Consider the following 19,999-nt stretch of genomic DNA (forward strand, 5'->3'; position numbering starts at 1 on the left):
ATTATTGGTTATTTATGGAGATACCAGATCAAGGTTGAAATATTTAGAAAAGGTGTTTCCATTACTAATGTTTTTGGGAAATCAGGAAATTTAGTGGCAATTCACGTTTGACAACTTTCGGCGTGAAATTTGGATTTAGTCAATTTATTATCAGCAATATAAGCTGATTTAGAAGGATTCAAAGGAATCAGATGAAGAAGTTTTAGCGCCACTTCAACGCCCAAATAAAGAGATTACGAGATTCGTAGATACGTAATAGTAATGCAAAGGTAATCGTATTTATGTTATAGAATGATAAAGTTTATTATTTAATATACCTCAAAAAATTGAAATCAAATGTCTTATTTAAATTTGTTTGAAATTTGGATATATTAAATTTAATAATTATACTATCAGGATAATTTTCTACTAGTTTCGTGGTAATTAAGGTATTCCAGGCACGGTTTTGTGTGGCATCATGCAGTAGTGATGTCTCATTTACTTGAAAATAAAGATCAAAAATATGTTTCCAATTAAAAATAGCCCATTTCGGGCACTACGGTGTGAAATGGCATTGGGAAAACTTTCAAACTATTCTTCCTTGAATAGAGGAAGTTTAACTCAGCTCACGGACCTGTTTTAGGGTATATATATGTATATATATATATATATATGAATGATGAGACACATCTAGTCTCGAAACGTATAAAAAATAAAGTAAATTGTTTACATTCGACGCATTGGCTGTTTTATTCATTTCAATATATATATATATATATACATATATATATATATATGTATATGACTTAAACCTTCAAGGCAATACATCAAATTAAACATTGTAAAAAATTATATCACCTTTATCTTATGTCATTTTCGGTGGGCTACAAATTGAGAAATAATATAATATAAAATAACTAAACAATGTGACAGTGAGAAAATATTAAAAATGATGAAATAGAACCAATCAAACCTAATTTATAAGAAGTAGAACCTAATTTATTATTTAAGTAGTATACTTTTTTACACTGAATATGGTAGCTCAAATGATTCCAAATTGATAAAAAAAAATCTCTGAAAGTTTCAGCTCTTGAGCCGCACTCCAACCAAAGTGTATTCGTTCTTCTTCCTAAGTAACTACTAATATTTATAAAATATATCAAATTTTTGTTGCAATTTTTTTATTTATAATCAAAATAAGAATGTTATTTCAATGTTAACAATGTTATTCTCAAAATTTTAATTCACTTGTTGCTAAGATATAAAATTCTAAAAAGCAAATGGATTTTTACCCATGTTATATGGATATGAAACTTTGGTTGGAGTGCGGACTATCTTAAACGTAATATTAAGAGCTAAAGTTTTTGGAAATTTTTGTGTTATCAATTTGAAAGCATTTAAGCAAAAGGGAGCAAAAATCCATATTAAGGACCACCCCAATATATATTTTTAATGAAAAAACAAACCAAACATGCCTAATATAATGTCTTTATGAACGACATATACTAATAATATTATTTTCACTTTTTTTTAACTTTAACTCATACTAAAAAATTTTTATTATATTTATATAGTTTCAAAAACTATTTTGGGTGAACCCTAATTCTAGTATGAATTTTACTTCTCCCACATTTCGATATGGTGAACCCAGGGTCGTCTACAAAATCCTCGTCGTCCAAATTGCCAAATTTCATAACTCTAAGCCTTTATATTACACTGAAGTGTAGTATGTATACGATCTACGGGCGGTTTATGGGCCGACCTTGAGAAAATTGAATGAACCGGCTGAGATAAACCCACAGGCGGGCGGGGACTCCGGGATGGCTCCGGGACCGTCAAATACTGGGGCGAAAAGTTCCGGGCTTTGTATTAGCACGAGCAGAATATTTAATTCGCTGTCTTCTATGGGAGTAGAAAAAGTTTTATCAGATGTATTTAATTAGAAGGATATAGAAATATAGAAATTAATTATGTCCTTTTTTATTAATTCCATTTATAAAACAATATAGCTAAAAAGTTGTATGAATCGCTGACAACTGTTGATGTTCTTGCAAATACAGGGTAATAATATTAATCGTAACTGCCTTGACAAAAATTACACAATTGTTTTATGGAGCTTGAAAATTATGACTTTTTAAGTGCAACCTAAAGCTCTGAACAAGCTGTGACCATTGTTTCAGTTATTACTTTAGTGTAGTGGTTAATTTTCATTGATTTCTTTTGAGGGGTTCACATCAGCAAAAAGGAATTTTAGACATCCACGATAGTGGGTCACAACACACCTTGTTAATACCTATGTTTTATTATTATTTTAAAGCCAATTAATTAATGTCTAAACTTGTATTTGAATCTTTACCTTAAATAGTTAATACTAAACGTTAGTATAAATGGAAATTTATAAAAAAATCGATATTAGCTGAATATAGGGTTCATGGCAAAGTATAAGGTATCCACGACACAAACAAGTTTGGAAATCTATGATCTAAACTTTGGATTCATTATTTTAGTTATGAGTTGTTAATTCTATTAATTTTGTTCATTTAAACTTTGAATCTATTATTTCAATTATTAGTAGCTAAATTTTTATTGATCTCCTTCATTTAAATTTTGAATTCGTAACTGTACATAACATTTCTAGGACCATAGTCAAAAATAAGCATAGAGTTGCTCCGAGTTTCTAAGAATTAAGACAATTTGTTAAAATTGGACTATTTTGAAAAGCTCGTCTTCAAAATAATAGTACTAAAGTGTGTAGGCAACTTTCATCAAAAGACGGCCCATTTAATCAGGATTGTAAAATGGTAAAATATTCAATAGTTTCGTGATAAAAAATTCCAGTATAAAACTTAAAAATAAGTCAGACTAAAATATTACTAGTAACCTTTTTTTCTATTGTTTTCTTGGTAGTTACGATCAATATTATCATTATATTTTCCTAGACTTTGAGCTCTAGCACACCATGTATATTAGAAAAGAATTCTGTTATTCAATCTCATAAGAAACTGTTTTGGGTCTGGTTAGAATGCAGTCAGTTCTAGGTTAGAACCTGGTTAGAATCTAGTTAGAAGTCAGCATCTATTCAGAATTTACCTAAAAGTTAAAAATTATGACCATCATCAGCTATAAATGATTTAATGAATTTGTATATTAAATTTGAATTATTTGTAAAATTTGGAAAATATAAGCAGGTAAATATTAATGAAAAGAAACTTATTTAAGTTTGAGCAATTTTTCTTATTGTCCTTGGTGAGGGACTCCACAAAATTTAGGTGCGGACCTTGCCAATGTGCACTACGCCCCTGATTTTCACCTATTATTTTACTTACATTGCTAATAAATATATAAAACTATTTTAACATGGTGGATTAATTTTAATTATTGTTTTTGTATTAGCTGGAACCACAAATCTTGTCGGAAAATTCACCCAAAGTGTTAGACGGATTGTGCAAGATGTAAAAGATGAGGGAACGGCGAGTAAGTATTAATCTGATATATATATATATATATATATATATATATATATATATATATATATATATATAATTGTTAATTATAGAGAAGTAGCACTTTGCATTCTGTAATAATTACTTGTAACAATTTTTTCTAAAGCTTTTAGATAAACTATATTCTAAACCCACAATTGCAATTACTTATAAGAATTTGAAAGTAGTCTTAATGATTTATATTCTAAATATGAAAAATAAAAATAAATATGAGAAAATTCTTTATCATGTCCAATTAATAGAACGTACACATTTATCATTTGCTACTGACAATATATTTTCCTACCAATGCTGGATAGATCCATTTCTCTGTATAAGTTTTTCCTGTTTTCAAAGAGCTGGAAGTAATTCAATTATTTTGTTATTTCTGCTTCAGTAATTGCTTCTTGAGCAATTAAAAATCAGCTATGATTTGTTTTCCTTTTTGGTCAAATACTGTCGAGGTATTTTCCTGCATATCAAGAGAATAGAACGAACTCGGATTGATTTCAATTAATTTGAAGGACAATTGTAAATGCTTATTTGCAGTAGATGGAAAATGGAAAATGGAAAATGGAAAATGATTTTTCTCATTAATAATTTTATATATTTATATATACATTGAAATGTTTATTTGTAATAATGTAATTACGTTGCACGAGTTGATTAGTTTTTAATTTGAGATTTTTACCATTTGAGTAAACTATTAGTATCAGGAACATTTGTTCTGTATTAATATACAAATTGTTATTATTTTAAAGGTGGACTAAGCAAAGACGAAGTGATAGATACCAACGAGCGTCTAAGGGCAGTTCGTATACGCCTAGAAGAGTCCTACGATACTGCCAAAAAATCGTTGGTGACCCTTATGACCAAGTACGGAGATAGCAAATCCCAGCGAAATGTTTTCCATCGTTACAATATGCTTAAACTCATGATAAAGGTGAATTAGATAATTAAAACTTCTTATAATTAATATCTAAAATTTAGAATGTGAATTGATGACCACGATGAAAGGGAGTAATGTGGCAATCCGAGTCAACCTCGGCCAAGAGTCATAATAACAATAGATGTCGATTTATAATAAAACATTTTTAATTGCACAACTGTAGTTTATATTTGTTATATTTTAAATCAAAATCAATTTGCTTAACTACGATTATGTCTTCCAGTTTTTTCGACTTACATATATTTAAATTTAGGAAGTAATACGACTGGAGACAAACTACTGGACTCTTGTGGACATTCCTAAGCAAGAAAAACAAGAAACGGTTCCTTCATTTGTTCTGAGAGCATGTTCTATTATGGAAAAAACACAAAAAAGTGGTGAAGGCGTCAAAACTTCAACAAAACTGGCAGAGGAGGCTGCTGATCGACGTGAACGAATAGAAAGATTAGGAGGTAAATTATTTTTAAAATAAATTCTGTAATATTTTATGTAAAATTCATATTATCTTTTCTTTTCCATTTTAAGTAAAACACAAAAAATAATTTTTGATAGTCATTTTACATGTAATTAAATTATTTTATTATATCTAGATATGACCACTGCCCAGATAGAAGCCGAAAACACACAAATGACAAATGATATGTATCGTCTTCTCAAAAAATATTCTGGTTTGAGGAATTTAATAAGAGAATTGAAGGTAAGTGATTGAATTTAAATTTATTAAAGAGTTCTTTTAATATTTTAATATATATGTCATCATACACACATATACCTCGAAGCATTATCAATCAATATTGTAATAATACATTAGATTTCGGTAAGTGTTTGTTTATATTTAATTTTAATTTTTCAAAGGTATATATATATATATATATATATATATATATATATATAGAGTTATGCGGAGGAAAGAAAAATGGGAGGACCTATATCGCCAAAAATATTTCAAATGTTGAGAAATCATCTTTTATATAAGTTTCTTAATAGTTATACTTTGCAAATATCCAAAATATCGATTTTTTTTTAATTTCATGCCAGAATACCCCTTTAAGAATTTAAAACAATATTCTCGTTAGAATCGCGTGACCTCAAAAAACCAAACTTTTTGGAGAATCATCAAACAATCTCAATGCTCTATATACCAGCTTTTTGGTCATTTCACGAAATCTGCATGAGGTACAAGTGGTTGGGTTGGTTCGTTGGGTAATAAAATTTATTTTTTTAGAGTGAATACATGAATTCAAAAGTCTATCCGATGTTTCCTCGATATACGATGCTGAAGGACATGATTAAGGACATAATGCACCACCCCGATTACATGGAAGTTTGCCACGAAGTGGATGCCTAGCGACGCAACACCAAAACGCAAATGGGAATCAACTAATCGCTAACAAAAACATACATTTGCGTTGAAAATGCGATTGGAATACACATTGTTAACGAATGATTAGGTAAATTTCTTATAGTTAAAGATAATCTTATTCTTTAGTTAAACAGTGGACCTATGAAACGGAACTTAAAATAATAGCCTTAACCAGTTAACTGTGTCGCTTCGATCGAACATTGCACACAATTTTGTGTCGTAAGACAGTAAAAATAGTTTTTGATAAGAAGCAAAATATATTTTTAAAATAAACAGAAGAAATTGTTATTTAAACAGTCCAATTTTGGGGAAGTTTATGCATTTTACTTTCGTGAAATGCTTTTTATTTTATATTGCTATAGCCTCAGAATATCCTAAGCAACACCACCTTTCAAAATATATTTTGTTATTTTAAAAATTCCAATAAAATAGCAATGGTTACTGATTTATACGCCTGACGATTATACTTGTCAATATACAAAATTATGCCACCGTTGCATGACGATTATATTCGTCAATCACAGTTAACTGGTTAAATACTCGTACATTGTTTGTAGACCGGCTCTTTCGAAAAAAACCTTTTGAGACAAACGCCGTCTACGAGTATATGCGACATACCTGTGTGTACGATTGTCGCCTATAGTCGACATTCAGTGTGTTTTCAAGAACTTATTTTTTTTTGTTGAATTTTTCGCCGATATTTAGTGTTTATAAATAATATAAAGTAAAAATATTAGTAGTGTTGAGTCTATTTTAAAATTTGTATTTATCCTGTGTAATTAAATTTTTAACTTATAAATCTCATTTGTCCTTGAGGTTATTTTTTATTTTTAATTGAAAGTTGAAAAGTCTTAGACATACGTTTGATAAAACAAAATTTAACATTCGGCCTGTGTAATATGTTAATTTTTCAGTGAATTCAACTACTATCAGAAAGGGTCAATAAAAAAGTTTTCACAATAACTACAAAAATTTAAAATTTTCATACAAAAATTGCGGTCCGTTTACATCTTAAACATTGTTCGAGGTTTCAATAATACCTATATATTATTATTTATAAATTTTCTAGAATATTTTAATTTGAGTGCTTTTCCTGATTTTAATGATAAATAGATTTATGGACTAATTCTCTGATAAAATAGAAATGTTACAGCAACCTTATGTTAGGGTCATATCTTCACATAAATTCGTATTAACAACTTTCACGTATATTACTATAACTTCACGTATGTGTTATCAAAGGCACATTGTTTCTAATTACACTCTCTACAATATTCATCTCTATATTTTGTGACAGACAAATAGTGACATATAGAGATGAATATTGTAGAGAGTGTAATTAGAGACAATAAACGAGTGATAAGAAACGAACAACATTTTATGTTTCACTTTTATGCGTTTTTCAAGTTAGGTTTTATATGTTAAGCACCTGACTCAGCAAATGCATAGCTTTTTGACTATTTTTACTACCAATTCATATGAATACTGGTTTGCCATAACAACGTTAAGTTACATTTCTATTTTATCGGAAATTGGTTCCTTAATGTTGAATATCTACATAAATTTTAGAAAATTTATTACGAAAATTTGGCACAGAAGACGTCTGTGCTATATTAACGATCTATAAATATTACCAACTTATTAGCTTTGTGATAAATATTAAACATACCCTGATCCAAATTAGGACATGAACTTTAATATAAAAATATAAATGAATATATAGTATTACAAATCAGATCAAATCGAAATATCTACTACCATGGATATAATATTTAACGTATTCAAATGTTTTGTAATTGATTGTAAATAGAATCTATTAAAATGCGCCGCTGTCGATGTAATTATCAGAACTATTTACTTTATAGTACGTTAAATTCATGAATAATATCGAACACCAATCAATATTATACAATAAAATATCAAAGTTAATAGTTTATTTGTAATTCTATGTAGCTAATGAAAGTATAATCAATTCTGTAGTCTAGATTATTATTTGTTTTAGATTATCTATCATGTGTGATCATAAATTATCCTTTGATAAATGTGCGTTATAGTGTAGTTGGGATAATTGGTATCCAGGGCAATATAATTTCACAGTTAAAATGAAAAAATAATAATTTTTTGTATTACTACAAATTTTATTTATCACTTAAATTTTCATCTGTGTTCGTGCATTTGTTATATTTCAGAATATCTTCTCCAATATAATTTTTATTTAAGTATGCCAATTAGTATTTTTCATCTATTTGATTTGATACTTAGTACGAAGCAAATTTTATTTATCACCTTTATTTGAACATTTATTTAGTCTCAATAAAGTTTAATCCACTGATTGAGTCATCAACTATTTTAACTTTATTTCTATGAGCCTTGATATTAATTAACTTATAAAATATTATCAATTGCTTGTTGTTACATATCTCCTCAACAAAAGTACTTACTAGATGAAATAAATTGTATAATTTTAACAAAATTAGTATGCTGTCGACCAAACTCAAAATAATATATCATGAGCGTTGTGGTGTACTTTATGTACACATTTATCGTTAGAAAAAATCCAAAACGCATTAAAAACTAAAAATATAATATTAATAATGAACATAAATGTTTGTACCGGTGTAATATTGTTATCGTTTTATATTGTATATCAGAAAATATTGTGAAGTGTGATTGACAGTGTGATTTTAGAGAAAATTAATATATGTATAGAAAAATTTAATATATGCCAATTCTTTCGGTTATGGCGTACGTTTTAGTTTTTTTTAGTTTATTTTATCTGAAAAAAAAACTTGCATAACCCATGGCTCTGGCTAGTCAACAATTTTAACACAACCACTAGTGCTACTTTTACCTGAACAGAAACGTATTTTAATATCACACGTACTAAGGGGCGTCCATCAATATCGTGAGGCTTTTAGGGAAAGGGAGGTTTGACAAAAAATCACGAAAAATCACGTCGGAGAGGGAGGGGTGTATTAGGGTATCATACGTATTTATATAGTGTGAATTTTTTTTTCGAGAGTTCAAATGTTCATAAAGAATCGATCACGTGATTAATGGACGCCCCCTTAGGAATCTGGTTTAAGAAATGAATTGCGCTGATTGTGATATGATATATATCGGTCAAACTAACCAATATTATATAAAACGCGTTCAGAAGTTAGTTCAGCAAGATCGATAGGCTTATGGGCTTACTAGTTGATTGTTTAGAAATATTGATTTGAAATTTCAATTAAGAGTGTTTGTATTAGTTATCTGTGGTTACTCTATAGATATAAAATAATTTTAAGATTTCAAATAATATTTTCGTTATAGATTTTATTTTTATTTTTCATCGGTAAAGGATACTGCTTTTAATTTTAAAATATTGAACCCAAATTTTACAGTATACCAGTATGAATCAAGGAATTTTTTTTTATTAATCGACCATACTGTTGGATAGTTCGTTCTAGAATTTCATATATATATATATATATATATATATATATATATATATATATATATATATATATATAGTAGTAACGAATTCATACTTGTTATTAATTTGTCGCTTTGCTTTGTGTCGATATGGAATTCTCAATATACCAATATATTTATATATAGGATTAGAAATAAATCTATTTTTTTCATCTTTCTTTCTAATAATAACGACAAATAAACGATTAAATACTTATAAATAAAATGTATTATTTATAATATTTATATGTATATTTATAAACACATAAAACATAGTTTATAATGTTAAAAGAAATGTATTTGTATGAAGATTTAAAAATATTGAATTTGTAGTATTAGTTAAGCTTAAAATTATAGTAAGAATGCTATATATGTGGTAAAATGTTTAAATGCTTTTTATATTGCTTTATATGATAAAAGTGTTACAACAAATTTTTATATATATATAACTTAACATAAATTTTGTTACTCTAGATACTTGATTCATCATTTAATATTTTTGGTGCAAAAAGTCTTCCTGTGTTAAGTATACAATTTAGTTGATATTGTATTTCGCTATATACATATTTTTATCTTTATTCAAAATCATTAGCATAAAATACTTTATTATTCGATGTTATTAACTCTTGTAAATGTGTAGAATAGTGTTATTAGTTAAATTTGGTTAACTCACATGAAATGCTCAATTCATTCTATGTCGAATGTAGATAGTATTTTATTTCAATTGATATAATAAATTCAATCACGGGACATGATTAAAATATTTTACCCAAAATTAAAAGTATTAATTGCAACTATTATCTAAAAGAACAGAAAAATAACTTATCCCATGTAGTTTGGTAATGACGAGCTTTTAAGTGCAAATTAGTATAAATATTAACGTAACATGGTTTTACCGTCTATGTTACAGTCTATTATATCGGAAAATTGGCCCCTTGTTTTGTAATATGTAAAAAATTGCATTGTATTGTATTGTATACAATAACCGAAAAATGGTCACAGTGCAAAGAAGCTGTACGTTGTACTTAAAAACTCATAATTTTCAAATTACATGTGATAAATTATTTTTGCTTTTTTCATGATAGTTACAATCAATATGATAACACTATCCACTCGCCAATTACGAGATTTATATGAATTTTGCCACCGGAGCGACCGCATCCGAGTCGAGAGGGTTAAGTTATTTAAAGTGAAGAAGAAGAGAACATCTCATATCCGCCAACGTTGAATATAATTGAATTTTTTAACATGAATAAAAAAAACAAGAAAAATATGAGGCCATTATATGTATAAACTATGGATTATTTGTTCAATATTCAACTTATTCCTGAAATGTTTATTTGCGCCAAATAATCAACATAAATAACTAATGTACATTTTGCCACTGTATGTGTGTTATTATTTCCCATGTTAACAAATTCAAACTAGGAAAAATTTTATGACGACTATTTTGCTAAAATAAACATATATATGCTGTGAAATACAAATAGAATTTGTACAGTAAATCGATATGTATAATTTACGATTACGTAAAACTATAATTTTTTATATTTCAATCTTATATAATGAACAAAAAAATTAATAATATTTATTTAAATTTAGATTTAAACAACAAGAAACACATCTATGAGTATCTCGTCTCGTACCATGGTTTAATGGATGGAAATGTTTGTTAATACTTCTGTTAATTCGTGAAAGATGCTATTGTTATATTAATATATTAATCAAATATTAAGTAAACTTAACAAGCAATTGTTATAATTGTATATATGTGCATATATTGCATTTAACTATATGTAAAAGTGTTAAGTATTTTATAGCTCCTTCATGTTGCTTCGCCACCGAAAAAAGCTAAATTTAAGTTGCATTGACCAATGATTAAGATATAATCCACGAAAATTGAACCAAAATTGAGCTTTATCTATATTTGATTATTATTACAAAATGTTTAAATTTAATTTGTGTACAGAATATATTTTATGTCGTTATATACGCTAAATAAATCTATTAAATATTACGATGTATAATTATTTGGAAATTACTTTATTATACAGATTAAATTAATTTTTTTGATTTTAATTGACTTTAGTATTAAATTAATCATAATTTTCTTTTCATTATTTTATTCATTTTTATTTTAAGCGTTGTATTTAGTATTTTAGCAAGAAATATATAAAATAGAATATCGATAATTGGATCACTTGTCGTCAGCCTCTAATATTTAAAACATTTGCCGTATTATAATTTCAGTAAATAATTTGTAACCTAGTTAGCGGTGTATGGCATCGTGCCTCAAGGAAATTGCTGGAACTTCCCATATCGTAACGAAATGTTCAAGGAATATTAAATATTTTGAAATAGATTATTATAAATACTGTAGCTTACACTGTCTAATATTTATAAAAATCACCTGCCTTTATTAGAAACCTGCCTTTTCCAAAAACTATTCACTTCTCCCAATCATTACAAATTGAATGTTTTTTTGGATCAATCAAATCGGATGTCTTAGGAAGGTATGCCAAATTGTGAAGATTCTTAAATTAAGTTAGTTTAAGAGTTTGTTACATTGCAATTTGAACAAAGGCAGTAATGTATTATATAAATGTAGTTAAAAATGTGAAAGTTTAGCATAAAATATATTTTAAGGAAGATATATTAATTTTTCCGGAAAAAATTATTTTGAACATGTTTTAATGACGATAGAAAAAGAACCTGTGCGTGCTCATAATGTCTAATTTTATAAGTATATATTGTTTTGTTGGTCGAATCATCGCATTTGAATTTGGCGCTTAATTTTACTTCAATTTCTATCCGCAGCGTCACTTTGGCGTTTTTTTGATCATTTTGCATGCATGGCAGCGTCGGCTCGTTATTTTAGTGGCGGCTACAAATTGGAACAGATCAATTAAAATTATGTGAGTACTTACTTTAATTCAATTCTGTAATAATTATTAGATTGTGTAAGAGTAACGAGATACGTGAACGAGGTATCAGGTATTTTTCTTAATTTACTTTTCCGAATTTACAATGTCTTGTGGTCAGAGGTTACGCGTGCACTATAATCTTATTGCATCGGTCTTAATTATCATTAGATAATCGCCGTTTTATATTTAACAGCTATTGTACGTTATTTTCTTGAGGACTATATCAATATTTTTATTATATTTTTTTAATTTTTATGTCAAAGCGTGTGCACGTGCCTATTGTGCAATTGCTATGAACCATGATTTTATATGTATTCATCAAACATTTTAGACAAAGACAGACCTCGTGTAAAGTAATCTTTGTGCATCGGTCTCCATAATAACTCTGGCATTTTTTAAAAAACTGCATATTTTGGCTTGATTGAAAATAATAAATTCTTTTTATTTTACATCCAATTATATCTATATATATATATATATATATATATATATTATAAAATAATTTATTTAATTTCATATAATTAAAACTATCAATTATATTGAGTTTGAGTTTGAATATTAGGGCCATTTTGAATGTTCGCGCGTTACGGTTGAGTGACATAGGTTAACTTCACGGCGAACTTGTCTCCAGCACTTTTTAGCGCGGGAATTAATGTCATGTAGCCTGTCAACTGTCAACTGTCATGTAGTATGTAAAAAATTAGTAATAATCCCTTATTAATTCTGCCGTCAAAGGATCGACATCTCTTGTAAATATATATGTAATATCCCGACGAATTAAACTGATTATTGATAAGTATATGTGTGTTAATTATTATATGGTATATTTATTTTAAGCTTGAAACATTGTGGTTAATGTAAACAATTGCGTAATTGTTTCTAGCTGATATTTATCAGTTATATATTATTATTATTATTATTAATAATAAGCATTTTCTTAATTTGCAGAACAACTTACCCGTCCAGGACATTATACAATAGATAATTCATAAGCTGGTCGGCTAAATATGAGATAAGTATACTTATACTATTTTTTGTAATCTCGATATGAATGAATTTAATAGTTATATATCTATTATTAGTATTATACTATTTTGCAGATTTTCCCAGAAGCCGAGTACATTGAATTGCTTCTCATTTGTATTAAGAGGACTATTGGAATCCTTAGTGCTTATCTGAAATTTGAAGTTAAGGTAATTATACTATTATTTTGTCAATAGTTAATAGAATCATATAGATCTTAAAATTATTACACTTATTTCACAGATTTCGTAAATATATATTATTTAAAAAAATTGGAAGCTCGATTATTATTTTACATTATATTATATTTAATACATTTATTCACAGAACCTGTGTCTCTGCAGCACATCGCGCTATGGGCAATTTATATGCATTTGGATTGAGTCTCGGGTATATATCTGTGAATAAAAATTAATTTGATTTATTATATTGATTCATGAGAATAATTATTTCTTTCAGATGTTTGTCCAATTGGAGTCATGTTAATACTGCAAACCTCGTTGGAGTCTCGCGAACTTTACATTTTAGTACTAATTTTTGTTCAAAGTTTAATGTTTGTTGTAATAGCGTTGTTAGTTCAGTGTCAACAACAGTTTTAGTTCTGTCGTGACCGAATGTCTAATCCTGCATAATTGTAGAGGTATGTTAATTAAATAAATTATTTTACTTATTTATTTGAGCCTTGTGGCCAAGAAATCAACACTTTTGTTCGAATATATGTTTATAATGGATATTTTTTTGTGATTTGAAGATTTATTCAAATTGAAAATAGATTTGTAGCTGAAGAATAGTTGATTATGAATAGATCTTTTTTTAAGTATGTTTTAACATTTGTAGATTCTATTATTCCGAAAATACTTCATCAAGGATAGATTTTTTTATTCGAATAGTTATAGATGAATTGTTATTTAAGTTTTAAGTTTTATTGTTAATATTAATATTGATAATAAGCATTTTTTTAATTTACAGAACATCTTATCCGTCCAGGACATTATACAATAGATAATTCATAAGCAGGTCGGCTAAATCTGAGATAAGTATACTTATACTAGTTTTTGTAATCTCAATATGAATGAATTTAATAGTTATATATCTATTATTAGTATTATACTATTTTGCATATTTTCACAGAAGCCGAGTACATTGAATTGCTTCTCATTTGTATTAAGAGGACTATTGGAATCCTTAGTGCTCATCAGAAATTTGAAGTTAAGGTACTTATACTATTATTTTGTAAATTATTTCACAGATTTTGTAAATATATATATTATTTAAAGAAATTGGAAGCTTGATTATTATTTTACATTATATTATATTTAATACATTTATTCACAGAACCTGTGTCTTCAGCACATCGCGCTATAGGCAATTTATATGCATTTGGATTGAGTCTAGGGTATGTATTTGTGAATAAAAATTAATTTGGTTTATTATATTGATTTTCAATAATAATTATTTCTTTCAGATGTTTGTCCAATTGGCGTCATGTTACTAGGTACTATAAACCTCATTGGAGTTTTGTTGGAGATTTTACCAGAAGCCAAGTACGTTAAATTGTTACTCATTTGTACTAAGAAGACTATTGGAATCCTTAGTGCTCATCAGAAATTTGAAGTTAAGGTAATTATACTATTATTTTGTCGTATGGTTTCATTTGGTTGTAGTTAATAGAATCATATAGATCTTGAAATTATTACTTATTTCACAGATTTTGTAAATATGTATTATTTAAAGATTATTATTTTACATTATATTATATTTAGTACATTTATTTACAGAACCTGTCTCTTCAGCACATCGCGCTACGGGGCAATTTATATGCATTTGGATTGAGTTTTGGGTGTGTATCTGTGAATAAAATTTAATTTGATTTATTATATTGATTCATGATAATAATTATTTCTTTCAGATGTTTGTCCAATTGGCGTCATATTAATAAGCACTATAAACCTCATTGGAGTCTTGTTGGAGATTTTACCAAAAGCCGAGTACATTGAATTGTTACTCATTTGTATTAAGAAGACTATTGGAATCCTTAGTGCTTATCAGACATTTGAAGTTAAGGTAATTATACTATTATTTTGTCGTATGGTTTCATTTGGTTGTAGTTAATAGAATCATATAGATCTCGAAATTATTACTTATTTCGCAGATTTTGTAAATATGTATTATTTAAATATTATTATTTTACATTATATTATAGTTAGTGCATTTATTCACAGAACCTGTGTTTCTTCAGCACATTGTGCTACGGGCAATTTATATGCATTTGGATTGAGTCTAGGGTATGTATTTGTGAATAAGAATTAATTTGGTTTATTATATTGATTTATAATAATTATTATTTCTTTCAGATGTTTGTCCAATTGGTGTCATATTAATAGGTACTATAAACTTTGTTGGAGTCTCATTGGAGATTTTACCAGAATCCGAGTACATTAAATTGTTACTCATTTGCATTAAGAAGACTATTGGAATCCTTAGTGCTTATTAGAAATTTGAAGTTCAGGTAATTATACTTATAACTTGCATACTTATAATTGTATTCACATGAGTATATAATTATAAATGATTAATATATTTTTACATGTTGCTGCTACAGGTCGAAATGTATTTAACCAATTTTATATGGAACTGAGAACTACATCTATTTATTACTTATGGAGACAATAATAATGGCTACCCCGATGACAGAGACAGAATAACAATAGTAAGTAATGAGATATTTCATAGGAAACATACATCTTATAATTTTTGTAAATTTGGAACTTGCGAATAATGAATATCTAGTGTAGCCGGTGTAAATTTTATTTACCCAATATGTTCTTGAATTTATATACATAATGCCATCAAAAAGTCAACTGTTGAAAATAATTACATTGAAATCGAATATCTGAGAATAAATAATATGATTTGACTTATAAAATTATGTTCCTTTTGATATAGAATAAATGTTCTGATTAAATTTTCCAGTTTTTGGAGCTGGAATTGATCGAGCTGCTCAAATGTTGAACTTCGAATTAATTGGTGAAATAGTAAACACATGAAAGAAGTATATTGCTGGAAGTTTATTTTGTTAATGTAATTAAAATATTTCGAAAGTAGTGAAAAGTGTAAAAGTTTTGTGTGTGCAATGTGATCTATGTGTGAGGTGATTTATGTGTGAAGTGATTTTTGTGATACATCCCGAAGGAGTTTTTATTATCGGAGTATGAATGCTGACTTCCAGCTAATCAAGAATGATTGTAAGGCGACATGGTAAGTGATATTCGTTTAAATGGCATGCTCATATACAGTACGATCACACCAAATTCGCGGAAATATGATTGATATCGAGCAATGAAACTAATAATACATACTTATTTTAATTTAATCATGTTTACGCTATTGCTGATAACGTTGGCATATTCCATTACTTGTAAATGACTCGTAATTCCTCTGAGTTTTCAGACTTTTATAAAGTTAGTTTCATACTAATTAGTTTTCTTGTATGAATTCAAGGAATTCACAATTTAGCCTTTTATTTTGATACTTTCTTGCAAATTATTTTTGTTTATGAATTAGTTAAATGTTCTAAATATCTTTACGCTTTTTCTATTCTTTCAGTATTTGTTTATTTCACAATAATATTAGTAAATAGTTAAGGAATTTGCGATTCAGTCTCTTTTATTTTGATACTTTCTTGCAAATTAATTTTTTTAGTTAGTTTAGTTAAAGAATTCGCGATTTAGCCTCTTCTTTATACTTTCTTGCAAATTAATTAGTTCTTTGTTAGTTTAAGGAATTCGCGATGTAGCCTCTTTTATTTTGATACTTTGTTGCAAATTAATTTGTTTTTATTAGATTAGTTAAGGAATTCGCCATTTAGCCTCTTTTATTTTGATACTTTCTTGCAAATTAATTTTTTTTGTTAGTTTAGTTGAGGAATTCACGATTTAACCTCTTTTATTTTGATATACTTTTTTATTTAATTAGTTTAATTAAAGAATTTGCGATTTAGCCTCTTTTATTTAGATACTTTCTTGCAAATTAATTTGTTTTTATTAGTTTAGTTAAGGAATTCGCGATTTAGCCTCTTTTATTTTAAAACTTTCTTGCAAATTAACTTGTTTTTATTAGTTTAGTTAAGGAATTCGCGATTTAGCCTCTTTTATTTAGATACTTTTTTGCAAATTAACTTGTTTTTATTAGTTTAGTTAAGGAATTCGCGATTTAGCCTCTTTTATTTAGATACTTTCTTGCAAATTAACTTGTTTTTATTAGTTTAGTTAAGGAATTCGCGATTTAGCCTCTTTTATTTTGATACTTTCTTGCAAATTAACTTGTTTTTATTAGTTTAGTTAAGGAATTCGCGATTTAGCCTCTTTTATTTAGATACTTTCTTGCAAATTAATTTGTTTTTATTAGTTTAGTTAAGGAATTCGACATTTAGTCTCTTTTATTTTGATACTTTCTTGCAAATTAGTTATTTCATGTTAGTTTAGTTAAGAAATTCGCGATTTAGCCTCTTTTATTTTGATACTTTATTGCAAATTATTTTTTTTGTTAGTTTAGCTAAGAAATTTGCGATTTAGCCTCTTTTATTTTGATACTTCATTGCAGATTAATTTTTTTTGTTAGTTTAGTTAAAGAATTCGCGATCTAGCCTTTTATTTTGATACTTTCTTGCAAATTGGTTATTTTTATGAATTAGTTCGTTTTTAAATATCTTGACGCTTTTTCTATTTTTTCAGTATTTATTTCACAATAATATTAGTGAATAATTAAGGAATTCGGGATTTAGTTCGATCCATATAGTTATTTCAGAATAATTGTTTAGTTTGATGTAATAAATTTGAATCGTATTTACATTGAAAATTTTATTTATAATGTTTTTATGTCGTTTTCTGTGTATGCGTGAAGAATACAATATTTTAAATAGTTGCGGTTCTACAAAAGGACAAAACCAATTTTTGCATGACCTGTGTGATCTTACTGTACATATAACTAATTATGAATGCATTTTTTTCAGAAATATTAAAATAACTGTTTAAAATAAGTGTGATGTGCATAAGTGCCTTTAGTTTGGTGAACATATTAAAAATATAAAATTTAAAAAAAAGTGGTTCGAGTTGTAGCAGCGATGCCGAATTGGGTCAATTGGCCCCAGGTAGGACTATTGCGTTTGTAGGTTTTTTATGTAATGTTTTTTTGTCATTACCTTCATATTAGATTAAAATGTTTACCAACTTGTTTCAATGTCATTTAAATTTTTATTAGAAAAAAATCATTTATTAGATTAATGTTTTTTTTTACATAATGCCATTTTTTACATAAACAATCCTACAACGATTCGCAATAGTTTTGAATTACTTTGCATGCATGTTTTTCACAACATACATTAAAAATTAGATAGAATGACTTATTTACTTTGATCGTTTAATTTGATTCGATTTGACTAGTAAGTTAGATTTGTTTTGTTTCCTTGTATGTCGAGATTTTGTTCTCGTGCTTTATTTTTGAGACTTATTATGATTCATAGATGTGTTTAAAGAATTTCTTTATCGTTGGAAGGTTTCAGTCCTACAATATTATTAGTTCTTATAAGGTTTTCTTAAATAGTTTTCATAAATAGTTGCTTTGTTTAGATTGAACATTGTTTTAATTCTTCGACGATTTTGCTATGATGGCGTTGTTAGTTCTTAAAGAGCTTCTTCAATCCGTCGATTTCTATAGCCATTAAAGGATTTTGGTCTCGATTTAATTGATTTTTCAAGAATTTTAACCGTACTTTGACTGAATATTCGTACCCTGTTTTAATTCTTCTATGGTGTTGTTGGTTGTTAGTTGTTAAAGAGCTTCAATTCGTCTATTTCTATATTCATTGGAGGATTTTGGTCGATTTTATTCGTTCTTTCTTAATTGCACCGTCGTTTGTTCTTGTATCCTTAAATTTGTTTCTTTTTGATAAATTTGCTTCTTATTAGTTCGACGTAAATTTTGTTTAGGTGAATTAGTTTGTTTGAGTTGACTAATAATAATTTGTGGATAGTGGTTTGAAAAAAAAAATTGAGGGAAAATAATTCTGGGAAAGAAAATTTTAAAGATAAAAATTTATCTATTACATATCCAAAGACACTTTGCTTTCTACCGTATATATTATATTCAAATCTACAAATTTTTTATAAAAAAATATATGTCTATTGCTCTTTACTGTATATATTATATTCTTCAAATCAAATTTTTTAAGTATATCGCTTCTTTGGAAGCATCTGATATTGCCATGTACTCGGCTTCTGTACTTGACAATGCTAGTGTTCTGTTTAGAGCTTTCCCAAGATATAATACTATTGGAGAGTTTGAAACAAAAACCTGTGTATGATTTTCTATCAACGTCGTCACTTGCCCAGTCTGCATCAGTATATCCTACCAAATTTAAATTTTAAGCCATATTTTTAGTGTCCCGCAAATACTTTAGCACCCTCTTTGCACTTTTAAAGTGACTGCTATCATAGCAATCGTTAAATTGGCTAAGATAATTTAGACTATAAGCAATATCAGGTCTTGTCATAGCATCTAAATAGATTAGACTTCCAGTGAGTTGTTGATAGGGAAACTCATGTCGAATTTTATCTGGAGACAATTTCAAATCACTTTCCATCGCAAGTTGTTACATGCATATATGACATGATCATCAAACGTTTTCTTTCTTGTTTTTTTTTTTAGACCTTTGTATTTCTATAACACTTTGCCCATAATCACTGCCAGCCTTTTGATTTTCATTTTTCTTACAAGCTACATTTCATTAACCCCCACTGAAATACTGTTCTCTACTGGTTAAATT

General features: G+C 27.5%; 1 protein-coding gene and 1 long non-coding RNA gene across 2 annotated transcripts; both read left to right on the forward strand.

Annotated features, from left to right (window-relative positions):
• The first annotated feature begins 1,799 nt into the window (after window positions 1-1,799).
• Window positions 1,800-6,150, forward strand: LOC113383011. Its single transcript, XM_026621264.1, has 7 exons — window positions 1,800-1,910; window positions 2,919-3,006; window positions 3,373-3,453; window positions 4,223-4,404; window positions 4,664-4,862; window positions 5,001-5,107; window positions 5,636-6,150. The coding sequence occupies exons 1-7, from the start codon at window positions 1,800-1,802 to the stop codon at window positions 5,756-5,758; spliced, it is 891 nt and encodes a 296-aa protein (XP_026477049.1). The 3' UTR covers window positions 5,759-6,150.
• A 9,496-nt stretch (window positions 6,151-15,646) lies between these two features.
• LOC113382732 lies at window positions 15,647-16,236 on the forward strand. The gene is made up of 3 exons (XR_003367684.1): window positions 15,647-15,685; window positions 15,779-15,886; window positions 16,150-16,236. It is a non-coding gene; the product is annotated as an uncharacterized LOC113382732 (long non-coding RNA).
• Window positions 16,237-19,999: the final 3,763 nt, after the last annotated feature.

This window comes from Ctenocephalides felis, unplaced genomic scaffold (genome assembly GCF_003426905.1).
Source record: "Ctenocephalides felis isolate EL2017-DRISC unplaced genomic scaffold, ASM342690v1 CF-g0.4_SCAFFOLD_03570, whole genome shotgun sequence".
Lineage (NCBI taxonomy): Eukaryota > Metazoa > Arthropoda > Insecta > Siphonaptera > Pulicidae > Ctenocephalides > Ctenocephalides felis.

Bases quoted from the DNA above. Each gene is read 5' to 3' on its own strand.
- LOC113383011 (XM_026621264.1), top strand. From the start codon at position 1,800: ATGGCTCCGGGACCGTCAAATACTGGGGCGAAAAGTTCCGGGCTTTGT. The intron at 3,454-4,222 runs GTAAGTATTAAT...ATTATTTTAAAG, and splicing joins AAAAGATGAGGGAACGGCGA to GTGGACTAAGCAAAGACGAA. The intron at 4,863-5,000 runs GTAAATTATTTT...TATTATATCTAG, and splicing joins ACGAATAGAAAGATTAGGAG to ATATGACCACTGCCCAGATA.